At 33.2% G+C, this 26603-nt stretch overlaps 2 protein-coding genes across 3 annotated transcripts; one reads left to right on the top strand and one right to left on the bottom strand.

Annotated features, from left to right (window-relative positions):
* Positions 1–520: 520 nt before the first annotated feature.
* Positions 521–7015, bottom strand: LOC108208085 (kinesin-like protein KIN-14I). The gene is made up of 19 exons (XM_064087074.1): positions 6556–7015; positions 6204–6370; positions 5974–6117; positions 5597–5839; positions 5440–5511; positions 5075–5143; positions 4794–4871; positions 4540–4662; positions 4384–4465; positions 4203–4298; positions 3924–4100; positions 3719–3825; positions 3452–3632; positions 3191–3350; positions 2724–2977; positions 2457–2620; positions 1832–1963; positions 1063–1478; positions 521–944 (listed from the first exon to the last, which is right to left on the bottom strand). The coding sequence occupies exons 1-19, from the start codon at positions 6662–6664 to the stop codon at positions 812–814; spliced, it is 2907 nt and encodes a 968-aa protein (XP_063943144.1). The 5' UTR covers positions 6665–7015; the 3' UTR covers positions 521–811.
* A 13891-nt stretch (positions 7016–20906) lies between these two features.
* LOC108209187 (uncharacterized) lies at positions 20907–25855 on the top strand. Of its 2 annotated transcripts, XM_017379971.2 has the most exons (5): positions 20907–21028; positions 21877–23787; positions 23902–24549; positions 24708–24756; positions 25444–25855. In XM_017379971.2, exons 2-4 carry the CDS (start codon positions 21877–21879, stop codon positions 24708–24710), a joined length of 2562 nt encoding a protein of 853 aa, XP_017235460.1. In that variant the 5' UTR covers positions 20907–21028; the 3' UTR covers positions 24711–24756; positions 25444–25855. The 2 variants fall into 2 exon arrangements, with proteins under 2 accessions (XP_017235460.1, XP_017235459.1); XM_017379970.2 differs by having other exon boundaries at positions 23902–24756.
* The last annotated feature ends 748 nt before the right edge of the window (positions 25856–26603 follow it).

Consider the following 26603-nt stretch of genomic DNA (forward strand, 5'->3'; position numbering starts at 1 on the left):
CTGCCATTTCTAGCAAAGCAATAAGAAAATATTCGAACATGCTATATACTGGTGAGAGGATTGTAAAAATAGGAATTTTCAAGGATGATTTGTATGATAAAAACCGAAATGATATGTAAATACTTTTGAAAAGAACATGCATAAAGACAAAAAAGATATGTAAATACTTTTGAAAATCAAAAATAAATTTAATTTAGTTTTTATAAATTAAAAATAATTTGAAAGCCAAATTAAATACAAAATAATAACATTTTTAAATGATAAATTATATTAATGAAATGAAATAAAAATAAACTATATTGTTATAAATATAAATATGATTGTGTTTTTTGAAATTATATATATATTTTTGAAATCAGATATAAAAATAATTATTAAACTTATGAATAATTATGTAATATCTGAATCAGATATAAAAATAATTATTAAACTTATCATCAATAGAGATCAAACAACTTCAGTTAGATATGAAAAACACACCTCAGTTACTAACTAGTAAGATTAAGCCTGGTCACAGAAATACAGAATATAGTTTCTCACATTAACAAGTTTGTCTAGTAATTGCCGTATCCTGAAAAAATACAACCCATTTTGGCTATGTACCGTTGCTAAAAAAATTTGAAAACCAGATATCAAGTGATCACCACTGGACAACATGGCAACTCAATGTTATTGCCATTTACATTTCTCAAAAGCCACCCTACCTAGCTTATAACTATTTCACATGTAACTGATACTATGTATATTGGTGTGTATTATAGAAGACAACAAAACAATTACTTCCTGCAACATAGAAGAGATTGCAGGCTGCTCAACGTTTCTCTAACTTTGCATTTCCTGTTTTTCTCCTCCCGTCTCCAGATACGGGTCTCCTTGCATTCTTTGCCATTGTTGGAACTGTCCCTGTTGATTGTCTACGTGCTGATGGTTGTGGAATTAAACTCCTGCCGCACCAAGTTCAGGAAAATAAAAACAGAAAGGTTCAAATTATAGTGCTACCTGCCAACAAATTAAACAATTTGGTATTCCAGCAGAAAAATGTAGGTTATAAGAATAAATTACCTCGTTTCTGGGAATTTTGCCTTCTTTGGAGTTGTTGTCTTAAGTGTTGACCCCTTTAAAGTTGGGATACTGGTGGTTTTGGGAACATTAGGTTGACAAAGGAAGTCTGCCTCAGAAGAGTCAGTAGTTAAAGCATCCAACTCATCGTAATCATCAGTTGTAGTAACCTCGTGTCTAATCCTATTCATGTCATGATTTAGGATGTCACTCTCAGGGTATATCTTGGTAGGGTCAGCAAAATATTTTTGAGAAGGCATCTTTGACAACTTATGATCATCTTCTTCCCTTCCGTTCATGTTTACTCCATTTTGCTTATGGATCATATCTTCACCAACACAGGTAGCAGAACCTTCAAGCAAGTCCCGAGGATCTAAGCTATTTCGTCTCTGTAAGCTTTTTAGATTGTTATTATTGACCTGCACGAAAGACAATACAATGTGACTTGTGAGTTAGGGGCCATCAACTTTTGACATGAATTTGTCAAATCTTGTCAAATCGCTCTGCTACCTCAGTACATAATAATAACCACAGTCAAATAATCTTCGTCTTCTTAAGTTCTCTTTTTCACTCTCTTTCCTTTCCTTAAACTTCTGTAACAAATTTATCAACCTATAAGGTGAAATTAACTCTGTTCTTTTACTGGAGTATCAGTTGTGTAAATCATTTTCTGTATATCAATTCTTAAGCAAATGAAAAATTTACATGTATAACTTCACCCTTTCAAACACGAGAGATAATGAAAGTTTTCCTATATGGACAGCGTGCATACCTCAATATTCCCAACACCCTGCCAGCTAGTATTTGAGTTTGTAGACCCAGCAGACATCATTCGCGACAGCTTGGATTCCTGAGGATTTCCTTCTCCCTCTTTGTTTGCTAAGGCTGCCTTAAGACTAGCAATCTAAATGAACATGAAACAATAAAAAATCAGCAACGACGAAAAAGTAACGTGCAGCTTAAAAGAGGCTATATCGATATATGAGATCAATGTAAAAGATACTCTTATCAACGTTCAGATTAGTGCAACACTTCATTTCACTTGTTTAGAAGTATACAAATTTATATGTTAAAAGTAAGTGCTCTAAACTGATGCTTCGAAGGATGATAAAAATGAGTGAGGAGCTCCCGTGTGTATTTTCAACTTATTATATAAGTGTGACTGATCGACTTCTGTTCATATAGAAGGAAACTGGAAAAAAAAGGAATTTCTTATGGATAATGAATCCATTAAATCATCAAATTGTTTAGATACTCGACACAGGTACAATAATATCTCCTTTCCCTTTTGTATTTTTCTCAATAAGATCCTTTACTTGGCCCTAATTCTAATTCATGAAATAAATCTGTTATAGTAGGCTGTATTAATTAATTCAAGTGGTATGATTAGTGATTACCTGTTCTTTTAACTCCTTCACATCAGTACTATCTTTGTTTGCTCGAGCAGCACCTAGCTCAACAGTAGAAACCCGTTCAGCAAATTTAAGTGTGCTAATTGTTTCGCCTAAAGCATCGCTCTCTGGACTGATGTGAACAAACATTAAGGTCTTAGCCTGTCCTCCTGAATATTTTTAAGGTGAAATGACCTTATATGAGAACAACATAATATATGACTCATATATTTAAAAAAGGCATTTACAGAGATAGAGCATTGGAAAATGTACCAAGAGCATCTTGAAGCAGTTGCGTCAGTTTACTGTTTCTATATGGGACATGTGCGTTTTTCTGGGCGAGAGAAGCAATTACATCTCCAAGAGCTGAAAGAGATTTGTTAATATGTTGTGCCTCCTTTAATCTATCTCCCACGACTTCAGATTTATCAACCCTTTCACTTCCAGCCAGGTCGACCAGATGCATACAGCCACGAAGAACTGTGCCTGACGTCAAGTTTTTTCCTTTAACATGGACGGTCAGGCAACTGCAAAAAGAATGTTATGCAAGTGCAATTGGTATCCTCACAATTGATCCTTTATAGATCATAAACGAAATTAAAGAAACAAGACTATTTTGACAATAGAAGAATTATACAACTTTGTAAGGGTGAAAAACAATATAAAGATATAATCAGAAATGTAAGTAAGTCATAATATTCTAAAACAGAAGGATATGACAGAGGGAAGAAAGCAAGTACCTGTGAGAACGACTACTACGATCATTCATGGTAGTTGAACTAACTGCACGATTTTTAAATCCAAGGTCCATCAAATGCATAACATCAGATGTAGATGCAACCGGTACAAGATTTGCGTCTGGTACATTCAAACCATTCTGTGAATTGTTACGAATTTCTAATGTGGTTATAAGTTAAGAAAACAAAAACTTCAAATTGAATCTAGAGAACTATAATGATATTTAAATTTGAATAGAGATATGTAAGCTAATTAAAAAGGATATTTTTTGTGAAGACCATCTGTCACAAGGAGATCCCTGACTTGCTCATTATATATTTCCAGCATCTGAACAGAAATGTCATAATGAATAATATCTTTTCTCTGTTCTGAGATTGAAAATAAATCACTTAATGCCCTGTAGTTTACACCTAATGTTTCGTCTGTAGGATTATTCGGGCCACTCTGTAGACAAAATATAATGGACCTAAATCAGACTGAGAAATGTAACAAGTAAAAGTGTTGTTTAAACAATGTGTTACATTTCTTACCATAGTATAAGTTTTGCCTGCTCCTGTTTGACCATAAGCAAAAATACATACATTGTATCCATCAAGAACAGAACGAATTAGAGGTTGCATGTCCGAGAATACCTTTTCTGTGCAAGTAAAATCCAAAGGAAGATATTTGTTAATAGTAATTGGTGGTAAATTTAGTAACATAAAGAAAGAGCATCTCTTTGGGGACCTTAGCGACCTTGGGTTGCAGATGGACCAAACACTTGATTGTAATTAAATGACTTCCGTCCCTCTTTCCCATTTTTTGAAGGAGTAATGAGGGTTAAAACCCCATTATCTGCATTAGCCACGGTGCTAAATCGACTTGGTTGTCCAGGCAAGAAAGGTCGCACACGACAATAGACTCTAATACTCCCTGTAATAAGAGTTAATATTTTAACAATTACCATTGTTGATATTCTTCGCAGCATCATAAAAATGCCAACTGTGGTGAGTGTTAATGCAAGCAATATCTCACCTTTTAGGTCTTGCACTTGATTGTATAACTTGCGGTTTTCCTCTAGAACTTTCTGGTAACCTGCAGCAGCCTGAGCTAGACTATGCAGATGCTGACCTGTTAGGTGGACATAATTATTCCTATATCATATGCAGACTTTATAGTTTATATATTAACTCAAACTTTTTATATGACACTGTACCTAGAGAATTGATCTCCTCTTGATACTTCGTTTGCATAAGCTGTATATCCAGTCTTGCAGCTGAAACAGTATGTTTCAAATCCTACAACACATGATCATAACACATTATTCCAAGTCATGTCATATACGCTATACACAACTAAAAATCTAAAGTACCTGCAAATTCTGGTTTTGTTTTTGGAAAAGCCCATTTTTCTTTGCAACCTTGGAATCAACTTCATCACTAAATACCCCTTCACTTTCAACTTTAACCAACTTTGACATTTCTGTATCTTCCATCTGAAATATGAGATCAGTTCAAAAGATATTGCAGAAACTAGTTGTATTCAGTATGCAGCTAGGAAAATTCACTGTTAAATTTCTTATATTACTTCAGTACACATCTTGTATTATGAGTATGGTCCATATACCTTCATGTCACCAGACAGGGAACTTGGGAGGGTATTATTCGTGCAAGAGACATCCAAAGCTGTTGTACCATTTTTCATCTGCTTAAAATAATACAAATGTGATTTACATAAGAAAGCTACAATCTTGCCTTCTAAAGTTCATTCAAGTATAAGATAGTGATAATAATTTCTGTTCAACAATATGAAATGAATGGATATCTGAGTTATACAACATATTCATTAACACAGTTATAATACACCCGTAATTATGTGTGCGTGCACTCCCCCATGAAAACACATACCTCTTCATTTTGGACTGTTAAGCGGCGCTCAAATTCCTCCGTCACTTTATTTAACAAATTCTCCATTATCTGCAGTTAAAATTGACATATACTTTAGTAAAGACGACCGTTGAGTCGTTGACTGTTAAGTAGAATTGCATTCTAGTCAAACTAACTGGTGGATGGATAAGCTTGTTCTGTCTAAAGGGATATATATAGCACAAATAAAGTTCTTCAAGCAATTTCCAGTAATATGGGAAGAGTGATTGCTTCCCTTTGAACTAATTACCTACTCCTAAGATAAGTTCCTGTACGGAGTCAATAGTGCAAATGTAATTGTCACGTGTAGAATAGACCTGTAAAATAGAATAACTCTTCAAACTTACAATAGGAATTTCTTCTTGCTTCTTATCAGCAAGAAATTTGCGGATCAGAGAATAAAAGGGGCGGGAGCTATCCTGAAAAAAAACAGATGAGGGGACCGTTAACCTACAAGACACCAAACACAATATCTTATATATTCTAAAATGGGAGTGCACAAACCATTTCGGTAAGATTGTGTTCAGGATCTTCGCTAGATAAACCATCCAGAGACTTCTCACTTGACAAGCTTTTCATAAAAGAGTTCATAAATGCATCTGAATTCTTTAGTACAAATTGCTTCGTACAGGGAGATTGTTTAAGGTTTCCACCATACTTCCATACTCCATGTCCACCTCTATCTTTCCATTCACTATATGATTTCATTGCTAGGACACAATTCACTAATCTTGAAGTTTTCCCACCCTATATTGTAAAACAAATTCAAACGTTCACTAACTTACCGCTAAAGTTCACATGAATAAGCAAGAATCCATTGAAAATAGAAAAACTGAACAAAGTCAGTGAGTAGAAAGCACAATGCTTATGCATCCGCGCACCTGTTCCAGATCAGAGGCTTCAAAGGTTGGAATCCCCATTCCCTGCGCTGCTACAAGGAAGTTCCTAACATTTTCAAGCTGTTGGTATACAGACAAAGCTGCCCCGTCAGGTATAACAACAGCCTCCGAAGGAGCTGCAACTACCTAAACACAAACAAAATGTCTCAAACAGACTGAAAGTAACAAATATATAACCAGGTCCTTAAAATCGAAAAACAATAAAAGCCTACTCTTGGAACAACACCAGATTGCATCTTATTAAGAACATTGCAAAGAATAATCCCACTCCGCAACCCGATCCTAAATTCATCTTCTGTAGGTTGATCAGGCAAATCCTTAGCCCCAACACTTCCCAACATTTTTCTTATCCACCCTGCCGCTTCTTTTCTTCTTTCGGCTGCAATTACCAATCAAACCCATGTCATATACCACCAAGAAAACCTCAAAACAATCCAAAAAATTCACATATATTTTATAACCATTAACTACAACACTTATACATGCATTATACCATAACAAATTAACAACCAAATGCACAATTCTAAACATCATAAAAATAATCAAAAAAGAAAATAAACATACAAGCTTCATTAGCTTTTCTTGAGGCAAGATCAATATCGCTTAATCTCTTTCCATGTTGCTGAATAACATCATCCACCATTTCCACAACAGAAAAATCCAGCCTACTCATCTTTGCAAAAACAGAGTAAAATCTTGATCAAAATCCTAAACACAAAAAAACCCAAGAAATCAAAAGCCCATCAAGATTCAAATGGGGTGGTCCAAAATCAAAAGGGGTGTAGGTTTTATATATATATCTGGCAGCAGAAAGCAAGAAAAATCAAGAATTAAAAAATGAACGATGGCAGAAAAGATGAAGAGAGAAAAAGGGGGTTTGTTAATAATAATTTTATTCACATGGATGTAAAGAATAAAAGATTTTGAGTCCCCCCACACGCTTCTCTGGTCTGAATAATTTGGATGATGAGGTGCAAGAAATTGCTCTGTTTTTTGTGTTGTTACCTGTGTATGTAGTAATGTATAGTTTGAATAAAACCCCTCTCTTGTACCGAACCTATCTCCCGTGCCTTTCGCCACCAACACTTGGCGCTTCGTTTCAAATTTATTATCGCTGTTCAACATGCTCATTTACACTATAATTTATCATTCATCTTATTCTAATATAAATTTAATTAATTCAAAGGAAGTGTCAGATATTCCAATTTAATTATCTCAACCGATAATTTCCCGTTTCCCATTTAATTAATAGATATATTTTTCCACTAATCGACACGTATTTTAATATTTTAGAAAAATACTAAAGTGTGTGTCGTTCTCCCTCATCTTCTGGTATTGCAGTGTATATAACTCAGTGCATACAATTGAAGAGACGGAGGGAGTGATTTTCAGTTAATTTTAGTGTCGATATCCTGGAAGTATTTACAAAGAACATAATTAAAGATACCGATAAAATGAGTTTTTCTGGTTATGATACCTTGGTTTGAATAGAAAGGCCCGAATCATTCAATTGACAGAGGATTTCGTAAAACAAATAAGTCTGACAAAATCATGGACTATTTACATACAAGTTACATAATATTTTATGTTGCACTTCTACGATCTTCACGAAAACAGTCTTCCTCGCATAAGGACATTATTTGCGTATATTTTACTTTCGGATCCTGCTATAAACAAGACATATTGGGGCCGTTTGGCCAAGCTTAAAAAAAGTGATTCCGTGTTTAAAGTGAAGAAATGGATCAGAAGTGAGAAATAAAAAAGTTAATAAAGTGTTTGGAAAAGAAGCAGAAGCTGTGAGAGAGAAGCTAGCATTCTCAGCTTCTTAAAAGTGCTTCTGCTTATTTACACAAACGGATCAAAAGAAGCAGAACCTAGAAGCAGCTTCTGCTTCTGAAAACCAAACACCCCCACTATGTATGTTTGGTCTGGTTTGATTTTAGTAAGAGCTCATATGCACGTAAAATAGATCTCTCAATTAAAAGCAATCAATTCATCATTTGTTAATATAAATTACTTTGGTATATAACATTGCTCTTAATTCGGACATAACCTCTTTTAGTTTATTCCTAGATATTCAGAATATACGATTTGTGGTATTAATGTGCAAGAGTACCTTTTTTCTTGACAATTTAATAGAAAATGTTAATTAATTGTAACAACGTATTTAGAATTGATTCTCTGCACTTGTTTTAGAATTTTGCGAGATAATGACAGCTAAGATGTGCTTAATTGCCTGCTTGCATACCATATATTTTCTAAAAATTTTGAAATAACTTTTTTTTTTTATATCTGACTAATTTTTAATACTGGGTTGCTTGTCACTTCAATTCTAAAAAACACTTTTACAAAATTTTATATATAATTAAATTTGGAATTTTCGAGAATGGTTTCCCTCCAAAATATGGGCATTCATGATTCAATCTTTAAACTCTGCCATACATGATTTCAGTCGCCCAATTTGGATGAATTATATACGTGATACAAACACGATTTCTACTATTTTAGCATTCTTCTGTCACTAAAATGAGCTATTTTGCTTATTTCTGGTCCGCAAAAGGTAAGCAAATCCTTTTTTATTTTAATTTTATTTTCCTTTTTTTAATTAAAAACATCTATAATATGAGTCAAAAAAAATTCTAAAAAATGTATTCCATAAAATATTAGATACGAAACCGGATGCCTAGCAAGAGCCCTTTTCATTAAAATTTAAAATCAAGAAAATTTGGAGTAAAAGTTTAAAAAAAAATTAAAAAAAAATGGAAAACATCAATAGTTCGACCTCACGGGAAGTCGAATTGCTCCCAGGGACCTCGTTTGACGTCGTATTGAACTTCAATTAGAGTCAGTTCGAAGTCGATATGAGCATCAAACTGGGCGGCACTGTGGACCCAACTTGCTAAGATCTTAAGGTCGAACTTACCGGGATATAAGATCGATGAAAGCACGATCTAGATTGAGCTCGAAATGATTTAAGATCGAGGTCAAGATAAGCTTTAGCTTCAACCTGAGAGGTGTCATGACACAAAGATTGACCTGATTTCAGTTCGAAAATGACTAAAGTCCAGTTCAAAATTATGGTCGACCTGGGCGCTTAATGACTAAAGTTAGGGGTGAGCATCGGTCGGTTTGGACGGTTTTGAGGTCCAAACCAAACCAAACCATAATTATCGGTTTTCCAAAATTTCAATCTGAAACCAAACCGTTAAATAAAAAAACCGAACCAAACCGATCCATTTAAAACGGTTTGGTTCGGATTGGTTTCGGTTAAAACCGTTTTTCTATCAATGATAATTTTAACAACAAAATTAAACTTAAAATTGCAAAACAAGAATTGAAAGTTTGAAATATATTATAAATCTGTATATTAGATTTTAATTATATTTTAAAAAAGATATTAAATTATAAGAGCTTGTAAAATATAAGGAGCGGGAGAAAGATGATAAAAATGTAATTCTTATTCTTTTATTTAAAAAAAACAAAAAGATAATACATACAAATTAATATATCAATATTCTTTAAAAAAAATATGATAATAGTTTTATAAGTTTTATTTTTCACATATTTTGTAGTATATAATTTTATTATCAGTTTATTATTCACACATGTATATTATAATCAGTTTATTATTCACACATGTATATTATAATCTCAATATATATATATTCGGTTCGGTTTGGTTATATCGGTCGGTTTGGATGTAAAAACCGAAACTAGACCGAAAAAATTTGGTTTTTTAAATTTCAAACCGTAACCAAACCAAACCGTTAATAAACCATAAAAATCGGTTTGGACGGTTTGGATTGACCGGTTTAGGTCGGTTTGGAGAATTTTTGCTCACCCCTGACTAAAGTCCAGTTCAAAATTATGGTCGACTGGATTAAGGTCTTAACAGTGCAGCTTGATTATTTAAAATTTATTAAAATTTGATGGTATTTAAATATTGATATTTTTTTTAACTTCATAAAATGATGGAGTTTATAGGAATGTTTAATGTATTTTAAGTTTTTTGAAATTCCACCAAAACACATGATATTTTGAATTATTATAATTAAAATTTAAAGAAGTTATATTAATTCTACGATAATTTATCAAAAATCCGTATAAAATCAAAATCAGATACATTAATCTATTAAAATCCACAAACCAAAATAATCCATTAAAATTTCAAAATATTGACAATATTCCAGCACACCTCCGCGCTTTGCAGGATCAAGAAGCTAGTTACTAGATACACGATCGGTGATTAAAAAGTTTATAATATAATTTTCTGTTTAATATCTATGATTTATAATATATTAAAATCCCTATAAATTAGTAAGTCTCAGAAAATACTAAATTTTATTAATTTATAAAATTTTCATATAAACAATCTTTAACACATTGATATTGAAAAGATTATTTTATAGGGAGGTTTCCGTTTTACCGTATGTCGGTTCGGATCCGAAGCTAGAATGTAGGAGAAACGGCGGTTATGCGGGACCAAATTGGAGCCATTGCGCCGGCTGCAGGCGGGAACTTAATTCAGCGGGACCCACTTCAATTTTTTTTTTTTATTTACTAAAATAAAATGCACTCTCTCTTTTTTTGATGGTCTAGGAATATTTGTCACTTAAAACGAATTTTTTTTTTGCCAAGTAAAAAGATAAATACTAGCACTTAAACCCAACTTTTTTTTTTGTGCCTAATTTTTAATATACTGCAGTTATAGATATTAGATGCTCTATTTTGGTTTAGTTATAAATACTAGCACTGCAGGTCTACAGTGTTATTAAAAACAAAAGAAGGGAAAGGATAGGTGTCCGTGTAATCTAAATTGTAAGTTGTAACTCACTTGGATTGCACCAAGTTTACATGACCATGTCAAATGTTCCCTAAAAAAATGTAAACAATGTAGATGACAAGGCTTGGCAAGAGTTTAAACTCGGCTTCAAGTGTCGTCTATGATCCAGTTTTTATTAACATTTTTCCTCCAAGTAGAAATGGAGAAAAATGCCAAACATCAGATTAGATTTTGGATTCGAGGAGCGTGATCTTATGGAATTACAGGAACATCGTTGCATGGATACTGCTCTCTCCGTTCTTTAATATCTGTTTTTTTTGACTGTTTAACACGTGTGTTAAAATGTTGACTATATAATTAAAGATATTTTTTTATTAACATTTTTCCTCCAAGTAGAAATGGAGAAAAATGCCAAACATCAGATTAGATTTTGGATTCGAGGAGCGTGATCTTATGGAATTACAGGAACATCGTTGCATGGATACTGCTCTCTCCGTTCTTTAATATCTGTTTTTTTGACTGTTTAACACGTGTGTTAAAATGTTGACTATATAATTAAAGATATTTTTTTAACCCTTTTAAATAAAAAAATTATATTAATAATTTTATTCCCAAAAAAAATACTTCAAAATAATATTTTGTGATTAAAACACTTTAAAATACGTGCTAAAAAAAACGGATGGAGTAGTGTAGTCTTTGGTCATTCCTCAACCTCACACTACCACCAACACGCTATACTCTTTTAACAAGATGTGAATATGATATACTGTATAATACTACGTAGTGAAGTTGAGAAATAGGTTTGTTTTTTCTTGACAACGAAGCTTCGGCTAATGCCCTGTTGTTTCACCAAATGGCTTCCCTTAACAAACCCAAAGCGTGGTCTGGCCAGGCCCCTCTTTGATTAACAAACCAGTATACTTTAAAACCAAAGTCTATCTATTTTGTTTCATGAAACAAATTAAAAACCTTATCTGATGCCAAACAAACTAATTAAACAACGAATATTTATTATAAAGCATGCATGTTTTTGCATTAGCTCCATCAGTTGCCAAACTTGCATGCCATGTTCTTAAAGAGAAATGGACCTTGCTGCCATCTCTTACCAATCAAATTTCGGCCGAAATGTGTCTATTTTACTTATAATATCACACCCAACTTGCACTTTTCATTAAAGAGAAAATATGAAATAATAATATACAGTAGCCGGAGTATAATGTGTAGATGTTCCATGGTCCTGCATTTGTTTGAGATATACTAATAAATAAAAATGGAAGAAGTAGGCATATGGATGTCATAATGAAGCACCCTCCATATCAAACTCTACAACTCATCAACCCTCCACAAACTCAATCGGTGGGCAGAAAGGGTAACCAACGGCAACCCTTCCTCTTAAGTCCTAACATCTTGAGATTCCAGAAGAATTGGTTAGTTAACATGGTATCAGAGTTTAGTCTCGCGGGACTCGAGTTCGATTTCACGTGACTCCCAATATTCTCAGAATTTATTAAGCACACGAAGACAAGTTATGCCCAAAAAGATGAGCGCTCGTGATCCACTCTCGACCCTTAGGAGAATTGGTCGCTTAACATATCCACCACTTAGACCCAATACCCTGCATCGTTTCTCATATTATTACTTTCTAGTACAAGTAGTACCCCGCGGCTTCTATCCCGCATGTCAGAATAACTTTATTATTATTATTTTTATCATAAAGAAGATAATTCTGTTAATTGAGAGAATTGAAGATACAATGTCGAAGAAACAAAATTTCTTTCATTTAAAAAAATATATCATCTAACCAAAAATTAGCAAGTACTTCTCGATATTTAGAAAATATAACTTTCAATGTCTGAAAAAATAACCTATCAAATAAGGCATCGTTAAAACCCCGCAAGAGTAAAATTCTATGGAAAAAAACTTTACGGAAGGAAAAATAATGCCTTCAAAAAAAATACATCGTTTACAAACACAAGTTAATTGCACGTTTGTAATAGAGATGTTGTGACGTCCCTTACATCTGGGGGTCTAGATGTGGTGCCACTAACACAAAAGTGATTTAAAACCCGTATTTACGGAAAAAGGTGAAATATATATTTCAAAATCGAGATATTTTAAAAAGGATTTAAATTAGACTACCTTGACCGCCTAAAAACATGATCGCATATAGGTTACAACATTGAAATCAGAGACTAAAACTTCAATCTTATTACAACTTAAACTACATTATCAGCTAAATTTTGATGAGAAGAATAATCAATAACCAAATAAATAAATCTATTATACAACTGAACTGGAATAAAATAATTCTAACCAGAACTATTCACACAGGCATCTCCTTGTGGCAATCTTACCTAGCATCAATCTTACACGCAACTTAACAAGCGAATCATCTTAATTCTTAGCTGAAAAGGTTAAAAGGAATAGTAAGAGTGAGCAAAAGGTTCTCAGCAAGTATATATGAAGAACAAATGTAATAAATAAGAGGAAATTGAAATATATCATATTCTATATGTAACTTGCCAGGAATTTCCAACAATAGAGAACATCAATTATATTTCTATCAAAGTATGGTAATTACAAGAAGATATAGTCAGTTAAAACTATTTTGTGAAAAATAATCCGCTTACGGTGCGTTGTGCTGACATGGTTATCAGCTGAGCATCAAGCACCAGACAAAGGGTGCTACTTGTCCCAAGAACAAAGGGGTACTCAAGGCACACATTAGCCTAAAATAGTGTAACATGTAACTCACGACCAGCATCATGGTCTAGCAAATGAATTCCGATTGGTAAAGAGATTTTATAATCAATTAACAATTCTTCTATATAATAAGTCGTTCAATACCATTTTGATGTTACTATACCCAAAGGTATCCAACTTGTAGAGTAACTTTCTGTATATCATATTTTCTTGTTAGCCAAGTTTAAAAACACAGTTCAACATTCTCATAATGATATACCATCAAGGGAATATTGATCAAAATATTATCAATTTTTACGAGGACAAAGTAAACCATGAAATACGTTTACCCATAAAGAATTTCAAAAAGTCTCAAAATCATTCTAGGATAATTAAAAGAAACTGGAAACTTGCTTTTTAGATATAACAGAATGATAGGAAAAATTGTTCTTTAAATGTAAAAGACGGATAGAAATACTTGCAGTATATGTAAAAGTTGCTAATAGAATTACTTGATGTTAACTGGAAGAAAAAGATATAAGTACTTGCCTCTGACAGAAAAAACAGGCGACAACAGGATCACTCTACTCAAGATTCTACACTGACCTCAATTGCAAATCTATGTAATGACTATACTCTACTAGAATATATATATATCTTATAGCATAACTCCGCCTTAAAAAGACTATTTATGACTTAACTTGCAACACTTATCGCTTGTTTCTGAAAGTTGTTGAAATACACTTCTTGGTCAACTATATATGATAGCAATAATATTTCAGTTGACGATCAATTCAGAGCGTCGTTTAATTCGCAGAATCGAAATCATATTACTACCCTTCAAAATATAAATATATTATATACAAATAACATATACACATAATATCAGACAATTAAACAAGTAATCACCTCAGCACGTATTAGATAATTTACATGCTTCAATATTCACATATGTATATAATCTAATGATACTTGCATATAATCCTATGTCGAATCATATACAAAAAACTGACACATTGATAATATATCCTTCATTACAATCCAATTTCAAATTACAAGTTCAATTGTAATTCAATCACATATTCAAATTTCATATAAAAAATTATGTTAAAATAATTATGGATATAATTTTTTTAATTATCTATACTATAGTATAATAAGCAGACATATGAATAATTTGTAATACAATGTTTTGGTTGTGTTTTCTTGACATCCCTAAATTTAACTTTACTTAAAAAAGAGAAAGAAAAGAATACAACACATCCAAGACGAAAAATTCATTATTTTCCTTATATCTACATTATTTTAAAAATAAAATAGAAAAAATATATAGCACATGGATAATTATTTGGTCATCCCTAGATTACCCCTACTTAAATAAGGAAAAGAAAAAAAATCCAATGCTAAAAAACTCTTTCTCGATAACTATAAGTCTACAACATGGTTGTCTCTTACTTTTATATTATTAAATAGTTCTAAAGAATAAAAATAAAGGTATTTACTAAGTATACCTCTTTTGGACATTTTAATTGCAATAATACAATTTTCTCCCAAAAATTGCATATTCACATTCTTTTTTAAAAATCAACAACTTATTTGGATATATACAATTCTTTGTTCTTGCCTCTCCCCGTCTCTCCCCCTCTCCCTCTCTCGCTCATTCTCTATCTCTCTCTCCTCCCTCTTTCTTATGCCTCCATCCCTACTCTCTCTCTCTCTCTCTCTCCCCGCTCTTTCTCCGATCTGGTGATTGTCTCGGCCCTATTTTCTCTGATCACGAAACCCTAGGCATACTCATAGTGAGTACAATCGTTGTGGTGTTCTTGACGAGCGTTCGATCAGTGATTATAACGGTGGTGTTGGTTTGACTGACGATTGCTCCTACCGACATCTTTTTCTAAACCCTAACTCTCATCGTCTGTCCTCACCACACTTTTCTTTTGTGCTTTTGAATTTCGGTTGGTGCTTGTTGCTTTTGATTACAATACTTGTTGATTTTTCTTTTGGCCTCGCATGGGCGTTGCAACCAGTTACAACTTATTATGCAACTTAATATAATTTTAGCATTTTCTTAAAAAAAATTGTAATTGTGGTTGCAAGTATAGTTGATAATAGTGGCAGATATGGTTGCAAATGCAAACTCCGTATTTTTGCTAATATTTTTTGAAATATAGTATTTTTGCAATTTGTTTTGAAAAGTGATAGTATTTTTGTAAAAATTATTTTAATCTTGAGTATTTATGAAAAAAGCCTAAAAATAATGGTTATGTACTACATTACTTTAAAATCAAATAGAAAAATTTATAAATAATGAAAGTTATCAACAATTAAATAACAATTTATGTAAATAATGAGAGGTGCCTTCTATTCCAAGACAAGTAGGATATAAAATATATATAAATAATGAGAGACTAACCAAAGCGAATCTTCTTGCCTGGTCTAATGTCTAATATTTCAAAACAAAAATCATCATGTATCTGTTACAAGATAAATAATATTTTCTTCTTTATAAACGAAGAAATAAAAAATTTGAAAAAGAATAATTTATAATTAGTTAAAAATAAAAAACTAAAAATACTATCATTAAAATATATTAATATTAAAAAAAATACTTATATGATTAAATATATATTAATTCTACTACGCATTTATAATATATAAAAAAATCTCTTAAAAGCTAAATCAAACTATAATTTATTATCATAAAATTTACCATATAATAAGAATATATTATTTTAAAATTTAAATACAAAATTTTAAATTATATTCTCATCCTGTGTATAGCACACGTTCAAGACTAGTAACTTTTTTTTTGAAATGAAATAACAATCATTAGCATAAATCCCTGAGGACAGTCTCCACCAAATGAGTAGGAGGAGATGAAAAAATAATGAAATAGTTTAACTAGTATGGAATTCTAACTAGGCTATGATCCACCTTGTTGGCTTGTTTCCTTATATGTTTAACACAAACACCCGATACACTATGTAACAACATCGGGATTTACATCATATTTGATTAAGATATAGTATTTTAGATTATTTTCGATTAAATTTTTGGTACGAATAATTTTCGGATATTATCAAATCGATTTTCATATTATTTTCGGGTTTGATGATATTGGGTCATGATAAAAGTATGCATTTGAAAGAGAAATGAAATGTAAAAAATAAACTGTTAAATTGATACAAACTGTACAGTGTGAATATATATATTATAGAAGACTCTAAAGCCACATCAACCAGGGCTGGATAAATCAATAGCCCCCCTCCCCATCAAGTTGGAGTCTGTAGAACATACTCCCAACTTGGACATCAAATTCTGCAATTGTGGAGACGGTATAGCTTTTGTGAAAACATCTGCCAGCTGATGTTTGGTAGGCAAATATGTTAGCTGTAATAACCATTCCAAGACTTTATCTCTAGTGAAATAACAATCAACTTCTATGTGTTTTGTCCGCTCATGAAACACAAGATTCTTTGCTATATGTAAAGCTGATTATTATATTGTCGCAATGTAGAGTTACTGGAGCAAGACTTTCGAACCCCATTTCTTGTAGAAGCCTAACCATTCATGTCACTTATGCTGCTGCAATAGACATGGCTCTGAATTCATGATAAAAACAAGCATTTGAGAGAGAAATGAAATGTAAGAAACTAAACTGTTGAATTGATACAAACTGTACAGTGTGAATATATACAAACTTATGGAGGGAAAATTAGTTACAACTAACTAACTCTAACTAGAAGTTTCTAGAAGACTCTAAAGCCATATGAGCCAGGGCTGGATAAATCAATAAGTCATATTCCAGTTCAATTCGGATTATTTAGATTCAGTTAAATTTCAAATTATCTCTCTCCGATACAGTCTTCGGTAAACGTTTGTTTACCAAAGCAGCGCTGCTTCTAGGCGTCTGCTTTTCTTCATCCGTTTGTGTAAATAAGTGGAAACACATTTAAGAAGTTAAGAATGCTAACTTCTATCTCATAGTTTTCACTTTTTTTCCAAATACTTTATTAACTTATTTACTTCTCATTTCTAATACACTTCTATATTTTAAGAAATAAGTCAATTTATTTAAGGATTAATTATCAAACTCACTAGGCAAAACCTCTCCACCTCTCTCTCCCCCTCTCCTTCCCTCCTCTCTCTCCATCACTCTCCCCCTCTCCCCCTCTCCTCTCTCTTCAATCTCCGCACACATTTGGTGATCCTTCTCTTATTCACATATTCACAGAACTTTTACACAAGAATCCGATATAATTTTTGGCTTGACACGGGGTTAAGTTCAAAAAAATGAATGGACATACTATACCTTTATTCTTTCACGGATTTTGTTATTATTATGGTTGGTCGTCTCTCAATCATGAGTTTCTCCTTAGATATGTATATTTTGCATCCTTCACATGGTCAACAAGTGCAAACAACTTTCATACGTTTTTTGGTCGGAGATAGCGCCGGAGGAAATATTGCTCATCATGTGATTGTCAAAGCCGCTCCGTTTCAACAACTCAAGGCAAGCGATGATTCCATCACTTTCTTTATATCACTCGTAATTTACATGCATGCATTTTAATTACTTTATTATGATTATTTTACTGATTTCTGACAAAAAATTGTTAGTCGTCAAATATTTGTATATATCGATCAATTGGTTCTCATGTTTCCCACCGGCAAAAGCCTTCAGCGGTTGAATTTTTTACTCAAGTATTTGATTGGTTTTTGTTTGTTTGATGTTTGGGATGACCGTATTGGGTGTCGGGTCGTGTCGGTTTTTATTTTTCTACTCAAATATTGTTACAATTTTCATATCATGTTTTTTTGGAAATACTAAAAATTAGCATTATTTTCTTTTATGCTAATAATGATATTTTAGGCAAGAAATTATTATGATTTATATGTTTTAAATGTGTATTTACTGCTCTTTAAATATGTTGAATGTTGGTCAACTATTATTTATATGTTGTAATCAGTTAGTTTCTTAATTTGGGAACAGATTCCTTTTATTTAGTTTCTAAGTTTCAAATTTTGAATACATTTTGAATTTTGAATTTTGAATTTTAAATTTTGAATTTTGAATACATGTTGAATTTTGAATTTTGAATAAATAATATCATATAATTTTATTGTTCATAAATGATTTTTAATATATGTGGTCAAGCCTTATGGCTTGTTTAGTGACTTTTAATAGTCTGAGTACTATTTTGGGGGCCATAATTGATGGCATGATTGTGCCTTTAAGAGGTATTTTGGGGTCATATTTGATGACTAGTATATATTAGTATATTATTTTATTGATAATTATTTAGAGTATTATTCATTGTATTAAATTGCACTTATCGCTTGTTAGCTCTATCTTAATTTTTGTGTATAAATCTAAATATCAAATACTACTAGTAAGCTTATATGTACCACTAATGGAATATTTATTTTATTATATTTATAATTTAATGTTCGTATTTTGCAATTTAGAGGTTAAATATTAGTAATATATTTTTATATTATAATTTTTATCGACACGAGAATGATTAATTTACCGACAAAAATATGAAATTTTTAGTCTATGTTATTATTGTTCTCATAAGAAAAACTTAGAATGATTTATGAATTTTCTAGTACTTGTGTGTCTAACCAAAGTTCTCGATTTGGTTAGACATTTAATTTTTTTATTATTATCTCATATTTTTCTAAGTTCATAACTTTTTGTTAATAAGATGTTATGTGTTTGTTAAGATTTATATGAAATAATTGGATTAATTTTTCCTCCTAATATATATACTTTTTCCACTCAATTAATTTATCTTTCTTATGTTTCTCTTTGCTTGTTTTGATTTTCAGGATCATGGAAGGGGACTTTATGGGTTTTCTTATTCAGACTTTAAAGTCTTATTATCTAAACGTCCGGAGATACTTTCGTATCTTTCGGTTAGATGATAAACTTTATTGGATGAAAGAAATCCTTATTGCAGTTATTGTATCTATGATACAACTCATCTACGAGTATGTAGATCCTGACAAAATTTTTTTTTTATCAAACTCACTGAAATCGACAAATGATATCAACTTCATCACTGATCTCCACGGGGTCTCAAGTGGCTTATTAAACTCGCTTGCTAGTATCAAACTCATCACTGCCGTTAACTTTTAAATTAAAACTAACAGAAGCATTTGACGGAAGTTGATATCATTTATGGACTTTAGTGATGAGTTTGATAAATTACTTAAGCTTGGGCAGGCGGAACAATGAAATTCGTTGGTTTTCCGAATCCAGGCCCAATTCGCCAGGTCCAGTAAGAACCTCATAATTGTGGGTCATCAGCAGCGGCTGAATGGATTGCACACCAGTACTCCTACACCCCAGCGCATTATATCTAAACCCTAAAAAGTCAAACAACTACAGCTATATTAGTTGAGCTGCTTTAAACAAAGGCAAAGCAAAGCATATAAAGGGCAGTATTGTAATTCCGTGTCAGCTGACAACCTTGGTTGCGTAACGCGTTATGATACATCTCCCCCTTTCACACGGTGGAAACTGGAAACAGTAATATTCCCTTTCCTCGAGTATTTCTTACTTCCAATTTTCATTATTCCAATTATCATATGAATTTCAATTTTTACGATTTACGCTCTGAATATTATCATTATATAATATAATACTCCCTCCATTCCAAAATAATAGTCGCTTTGACTTTTTGCACGTATTTTGAGGTGCATAAAAAACATATTTCTAAATATTATTTTTCAAAATTTTTTTTGAATAAAAATAGGAATGTTAAACTTTTATTCAGGAAAAAAAATTCAAAGATAATATATAGAAGCATGTTTTTTTACAACTTAAACTACGTGCACAAAGTCAAAGCGACTATTAATTTGGAATGGAGAGAGTATTATAGAATCATGTGGGTAGTTCGTGCATAATATGTTAAAAATAATATTAAATATCATTTTTTTATTTGTAATCAGAATTTGAAGAACTATTTATATTAATTATGTATACATATATAGATTATATATTAAAGTTATATAAAAAATATTTAAAAATATTAAAAAAATTTAACATCGTTTTAATAATTATTAATAGTTACAGAGTTCCTGTACATGATTATCATAATTTATTGTCAGCCATTTTTTTCTAACTATATATTCTTAATGTTTAAATTTTTTATATGAATATAACGATTATCATGCCATTAGAAAACAAAGAAAGTATTTTAGGATTTTACTATTAATTTCTTTCTCTTAATAAATATATATTAACGATCATTATTTTGAATTTTTAGACGAGTATCCTATTAATAAACCTAAAATAGGAAATTATGGCATATATTTACCGTTTCTTTGTAGTAATTCAAATTGAAGTCCGCAGAATTGTGATATGACGCTTAACCCCTTGAGCGGTGAATAACGAAATTACCAGAACCTACACAAAGTTTCAGCAATTATATATTGAATAAAAAATATAATACACGCACATTATTTGTATTTGTATTTTGTATCTATCTGTTATACATAGTGGTGCGGTGTTTGTGCTAATTCATCTCATCGTTTTCTGCTGCTTCATCCTCATCACAGGTTCATTTCTTATATCTCTCTCTTTGTTTTTCTTTCTGTATTTATATATTTTCATTTTTTTTTATTTTCATAATTCAAAATCTCAATTTAATGCTAATTCAACCTCTGCTTTTCATTGCTTCTTTGTAAAGTTCAATTCTTTTTTCTTGATTGTGTAAAAGTTTCAATTTTTATCATGTTTTGTACTGTTAACTATGAAACCCATGTTTGAAATTGATTTGGGTCTCACATATTGTGTAGATTTTAGGAGATTATACTGATCTAGGGTTTTAATTTGTTGGTTTATGAATTTTTGTAGTAGATCAGAACTTGTGTTTTCTTGATTTGTGTTTATGTTGGTTCTGTTTGGATTGTGCAAAGCAAATTTGGGTACTTTGGTTTATGATTTATGTGCCAAGTGGTTTTGATTTTTTTTTTTTTAATTGAGTTTGGATATAAAGATTGAAATTTTATGTATTTACGATTCACTGACTTTCATTTTTGTGAAATAATATCTTAAGGGACTCGATTTAGACTATCTTGAGTTGATTTTTGGATTTTCTTATTATGTGCACTTGACTATTTTGTTGATATGGTATCGGTTCGCGGCAATTTGTGTTATATAGAAGGTTGTAGTGATCTAAATCTTCTATCTTGACAATATTGTGAATCATTAGTATCATTTCTTTCTACTTATTTTTCCCGCCTAATATGTCTAGCTTGTAAATTGAGGTGAAGATGGAAATTGCAATCTTTTGACTTTATCTTTTGTTTAATGTGGTTGATACGGTTCATTTAATTGAAGCATGTGGACTGTTTTTTGTTAACCTTGACTGAGACTTTACTCTTGTAATTTGATATGATATCAGATGGTGAGGGATGACAAGTCAGGGCTCAAGCGCGGGAATGCTAGAAGAAAGGCGCGAACAAAAGATCGGGGTTCTGATGAATCTGATGAAGATTTTATAATATCTGAGGAAGAAGAACGTGAGTCGGATGAGTATTGTTCTTCTTTAGATCCAGATGAATCGGAGGAGGCTTTAGGGGAATTTTTATCCGAGGAAGAGGAGGTGACAGTAAAGGTGAAAAAGCCTAGTAGATGCAAGACTCGTAAAAGTGGTTCGAATAAGAGGAGAAAAGGTTTCAGGAAGACGCAGAAGAAGAGAATTAGGTTTTCATATAAACAGGATGATGATGATGAATTTACCGAGGGTGACGATGATGTGGAATTTATGCCAGATGAGACTGATTATGTAGATTCTGAAGATGAAACTCCGGTAAGAAAGAAAAAGAGGGTTTCTTATAAAGAAGACGATGGTGACGGTGATAACGAGGAGGATGATGACGTCAAGGAGGATGACGACGTCAAGGAGGATGACGACATCAAGGAGGATGATCGTGAATTTACCCTGGATGATATAATTGTCAATGATGAAGATGACGACATCAAGGATGATGATTGTGAATTTACCCTGGATGATGTTATTGTTGATGAAGATGATGACATCAAGGAGAATGATTGTGAATTCACCCTGGATGAAATTTTGTTAGACGAGGAAGGTGACATGTTGCAAAAGAAAAATAAGTTCAGAAAGCCTCGTTCACGGGATAGAGATATTGTCGAAGGACGGAAAAGGGAAAAAAAAATGACGGTGACGAGAAAACCAAGATCAGCATCGAAAAGGAAAAGGACTAACCGCAGGCTGGTGCGGAAAACCACATCTGGTATTGTTGACATTTCTACGTCAGCGCAGATACCATGTTCAGACTCTGACGAGGACTTTGCTAAGAAGAGCTTAGAGGCAGAAGATAGGGGTAAAAATATTCCTGTTCAGAGGCGAAGAAGATTAGTGGCGGATTCAGATTCAGATTTCCACTGTTCTTCACCATCTGATGATGTATACACTATTCCGGAAGAAAAAGGGCCAGATCAAAGGCTGTTTGGTACTACAAGTTCTGGTATTGTACCAATTCCTAGGTTAGCGAGAAAACGAAGTTCTGGCAGTGATGGAGAATTTGGAAAAAAGAGCTTAGTGCTGGAAGACAGGAGTAAGAAGAAGATTCTTGGCCAGAGGAGAAAAAATTTCCTGCCATATTCAGGTTCAGAATCGGAATCAGAATTTTTAAGATTTGAATCATCTGATGACGAGTACACTATTCCCAAGGAAGAAAATGAACATCAAAGACTGGTGGAGCAATCCAGCTCCATGATTGTTCAAAATCATTGTTCAAGGAGAAAAACAAGTTCTGGTTCTGATGGAGCAAACAAGAGCTTAGGCACAAGTAAAAATATTACTCTACGGAGGAGAAAATTTGTGGCAGTTTCAGATTCAGATTTCATGTGCTCTGCATCATCTGATTACGAATACACTATATCTGAGGAAGAGAGAGAAAATGCGAACGAAGCTGATGAAGTTGGCTATAGTTTGAAATCTAATTTGAGGAGTTCATCTTCCTTGAAGAAAATCAAGGAAGAGAAAGACACTTGTAAGCAAAGAAAAAGGCCTGGAAGAAAAGGTAAGGAGAAGATGGAGGATATCAACAAAGTTATAAAGCAGGTTTGTGGGATTTGTTTATCAGAAGAAGAGAAGAGAACTGTAAGAGGAACACTAAATTGTTGCAGCCATTTTTTTTGCTTTGCATGTATAATGGAGTGGTCCAAGGTTGAATCTCGTTGTCCTTTATGCAAGCAAAGATTTGTGACCGTAAGCAAGCCTGCTTGGTCAGACTCGGGGTATGATTTAAGGACTGTATCAATCCAGATTCCTGAACGTGATCAGGTATGTAATTGCAATTGTAAGTTATATTTTTTATGTGCCAAGAGCCAACTTTTTGTTTTGTATTGGTGTTTATATATCTTGTAGTTCTGATTCTAAGAAAATATTACTCTGCAGGTATATCAACCATCTGAGGAAGAGCTTAGGGGTTATCTTGATCCATATGACGGTGTGATATGTACCGAATGCCTGCAAGGCGGGGATGATGCTCTCATGTTATTATGTGATATATGCGACTCACCTGCACACACTTATTGTGTTGGTCTTGGGCGTGAAGTACCTTCTGGTGATTGGTTTTGTGAAGGCTGTCGACTAGGTGCTTCTAGTGCCCCACATTCACATGGTCTGAACTCTGTGCTTGGTCAAAGGGAAAGTAACAACTTATCTGGCATGTCATCCCCTGTTCACAATGTTGGGGAATTAGATCTTAACTCATTATATGTACCTGAAACACCACTTACCCAACAAACTGGATCTTTTCCTATTCCAAGACGTTTTGGTAGTGAATCTCATGTCGCTTCCCCAACATCTGGATCAGGAGCATTTACTGTATTTGATAGACGAAGGATACAACGTCAGATACACAATCTTCTTAACCACAGAAGGATAAACTCTAGCACTCAACCCAGTGGGATGCCGTCTACAACTTCAGGAATTAGATTATTTGGCTCTCAAATTGATGGAGGGACAGGACTAGCAATTCAGGGAGGTTTAACACCAGAAACAAGAGCACCACAATTTGCATCTCGTGATCAAAGGTTACAGGTTAGTACCACCAGACCGCTGCCTAATATGGACGCTTCCTCTGCAAGGTCATTTCAACTGAGTGAACTAGGAAGACAAAATTCTGAACATGTAGGTGGTAGTATGTCATTCAATCCATTTGATCCAAGATTAGCTTACGATCACCTCCATTTGTGCAGTAGCAGATCTAATATCGATTCAGATGGCCCGTCTCATGCATTTAGAGAGGTAAGCCACTTTACTATAGACAAGGACAAGTGCAATAAATTGTTAAAATACACTTGAGAATTTTGTGCAGATAAATTGATTTTGTATTCCTTGTGATAGTTAAAATTTCAGAATTAAGTTGCATGACACAACACATCGAATTTAAGTTGCATGACGCAACACATCATAAACTTGTGGAACGCAACCAGATAATTGGGAGGACGGGGAAACTAATTAATATATTTTTCTCCACATGGTACTGTTAATAAAATAATGATATGCAATGGCAAACAATTGAACCCTGGAGTCAAACCAAATGACCTACTAGTGTTTTTTTATGCAATACCAGTATTGTTCAATCAGCAAACAAAGAATAAAATTTGTTGCACTTACAGGAGTTGGAACATAAGGAATAGAAGGCTTGATTTGAACAGTGAGCTACCAAAGTTGTATAATGTCTGCTGTCCAATATATATTGGTAGTATATGCTCACTTAGTCACTTGCAAAATGGGGCATATGCTCTCCTTTGCACCCTGTTATTTCCATCGGTTAGACGTAAATTCTTTACATTCAGAGAGATGTGCAATACTCTGTTGATTTGCTAGTGTATATCCACAGCATTGAATTCTCTTTACATATTTTATTAGTTAAAAAAATTGCTGGAGTACTTTCTGATTGATTAATAATAATGAATTTATTTGCTGCAGACCACAATACCTTCAAGGACATCACAGTAAACATCACACACCATCTTTATGCTGCTTAGGCCATGAGGTCACAAGTACAGGGCAAACAAAGTCTACTCTGTGCAGTGACCTTAAGCTCCCACCCATATTGAAAGACTGGAAGGTCAGCTGATGAGTTTAGTTGGACGCTGCTGCTACTTGTTTCAGTTTATTACCGAAGGTTGCGGTGAGAGAAGTTACGAGTACCGGTCTCCAGTGTTTAGAAGTAGATATTGATGCAGTAGATTAGTTGTCATACCATTGTTTCTGATTATCATTTGCTACAAATGAATGTCTCATTATTATATTTGTTCTTATACGCTAATTTGTTACCAGTTTCTTCGGAACAAAGACATCATTTTATTTTAAAGAAATATTCAGTGGTTAAACTCTAGTATCTTCTTCTTTGTTATCTACTTTATACGACGTTTCTATCACGCGGATCACTGAACAGAATAGCAGTGAGGCAGCAGTGAATTTGTCGTGGTAGAGCTAATGTTACATTATTTGTATGGATCCTGGTCCACAGCCATCGATGACTGTGGACAGGTTATGCAACCATCAATGTTCTGGCCGGCGCTGTGGACAGGTTATGCAACCATCAACGTCCTGGCCGGCGCTTTTTAAGTGTTGGACGAGGCTCTTCTAGTGCTTAAAAAGTGGTGGACGGGATAAAATAACCTCATCCAGCTTTTTAAGTGTTGGACGAGACTCTTCCAGTGCTTAAAAAGTGGTGGACGGGGTAAAATAATCTCATCGAGCTTTTTAAGTGTTGGACATATTAATACTTTGTTATAATCCTGGCCGCTGAATATTTATTCTAACGGCATGAAAATAGTTGGCTGCCTAACCTAGTGTTGGACGAGGCTCTTCCGGTGCTTAAAAAGTGGTGGACGGGGTAAAATTACCCCATCAAGCTTTTTAAGTGTCGGACATATTAATACTTGTTATAATCTTAGTCGCTGGATATTTTTTTAACGGCCTGAAAATAGTTGGCTGTCTGACCTGTCCACAGCCATCGATGGTTGTGGACCAGGGCCCTGTTGTATATAAGCTGTAGTTTATATGCAGACACTCTTGAGCAAATTTGTGTGTGAAGTTGGTATGTGTTGGAATAGAATTTGGTGGATATTCCAGCTGTT

The sequence above is a fragment of the Daucus carota genome, chromosome 2, assembly GCF_001625215.2.
Source record: "Daucus carota subsp. sativus chromosome 2, DH1 v3.0, whole genome shotgun sequence".
Classification (NCBI taxonomy): Eukaryota; Viridiplantae; Streptophyta; class Magnoliopsida; order Apiales; family Apiaceae; genus Daucus; species Daucus carota.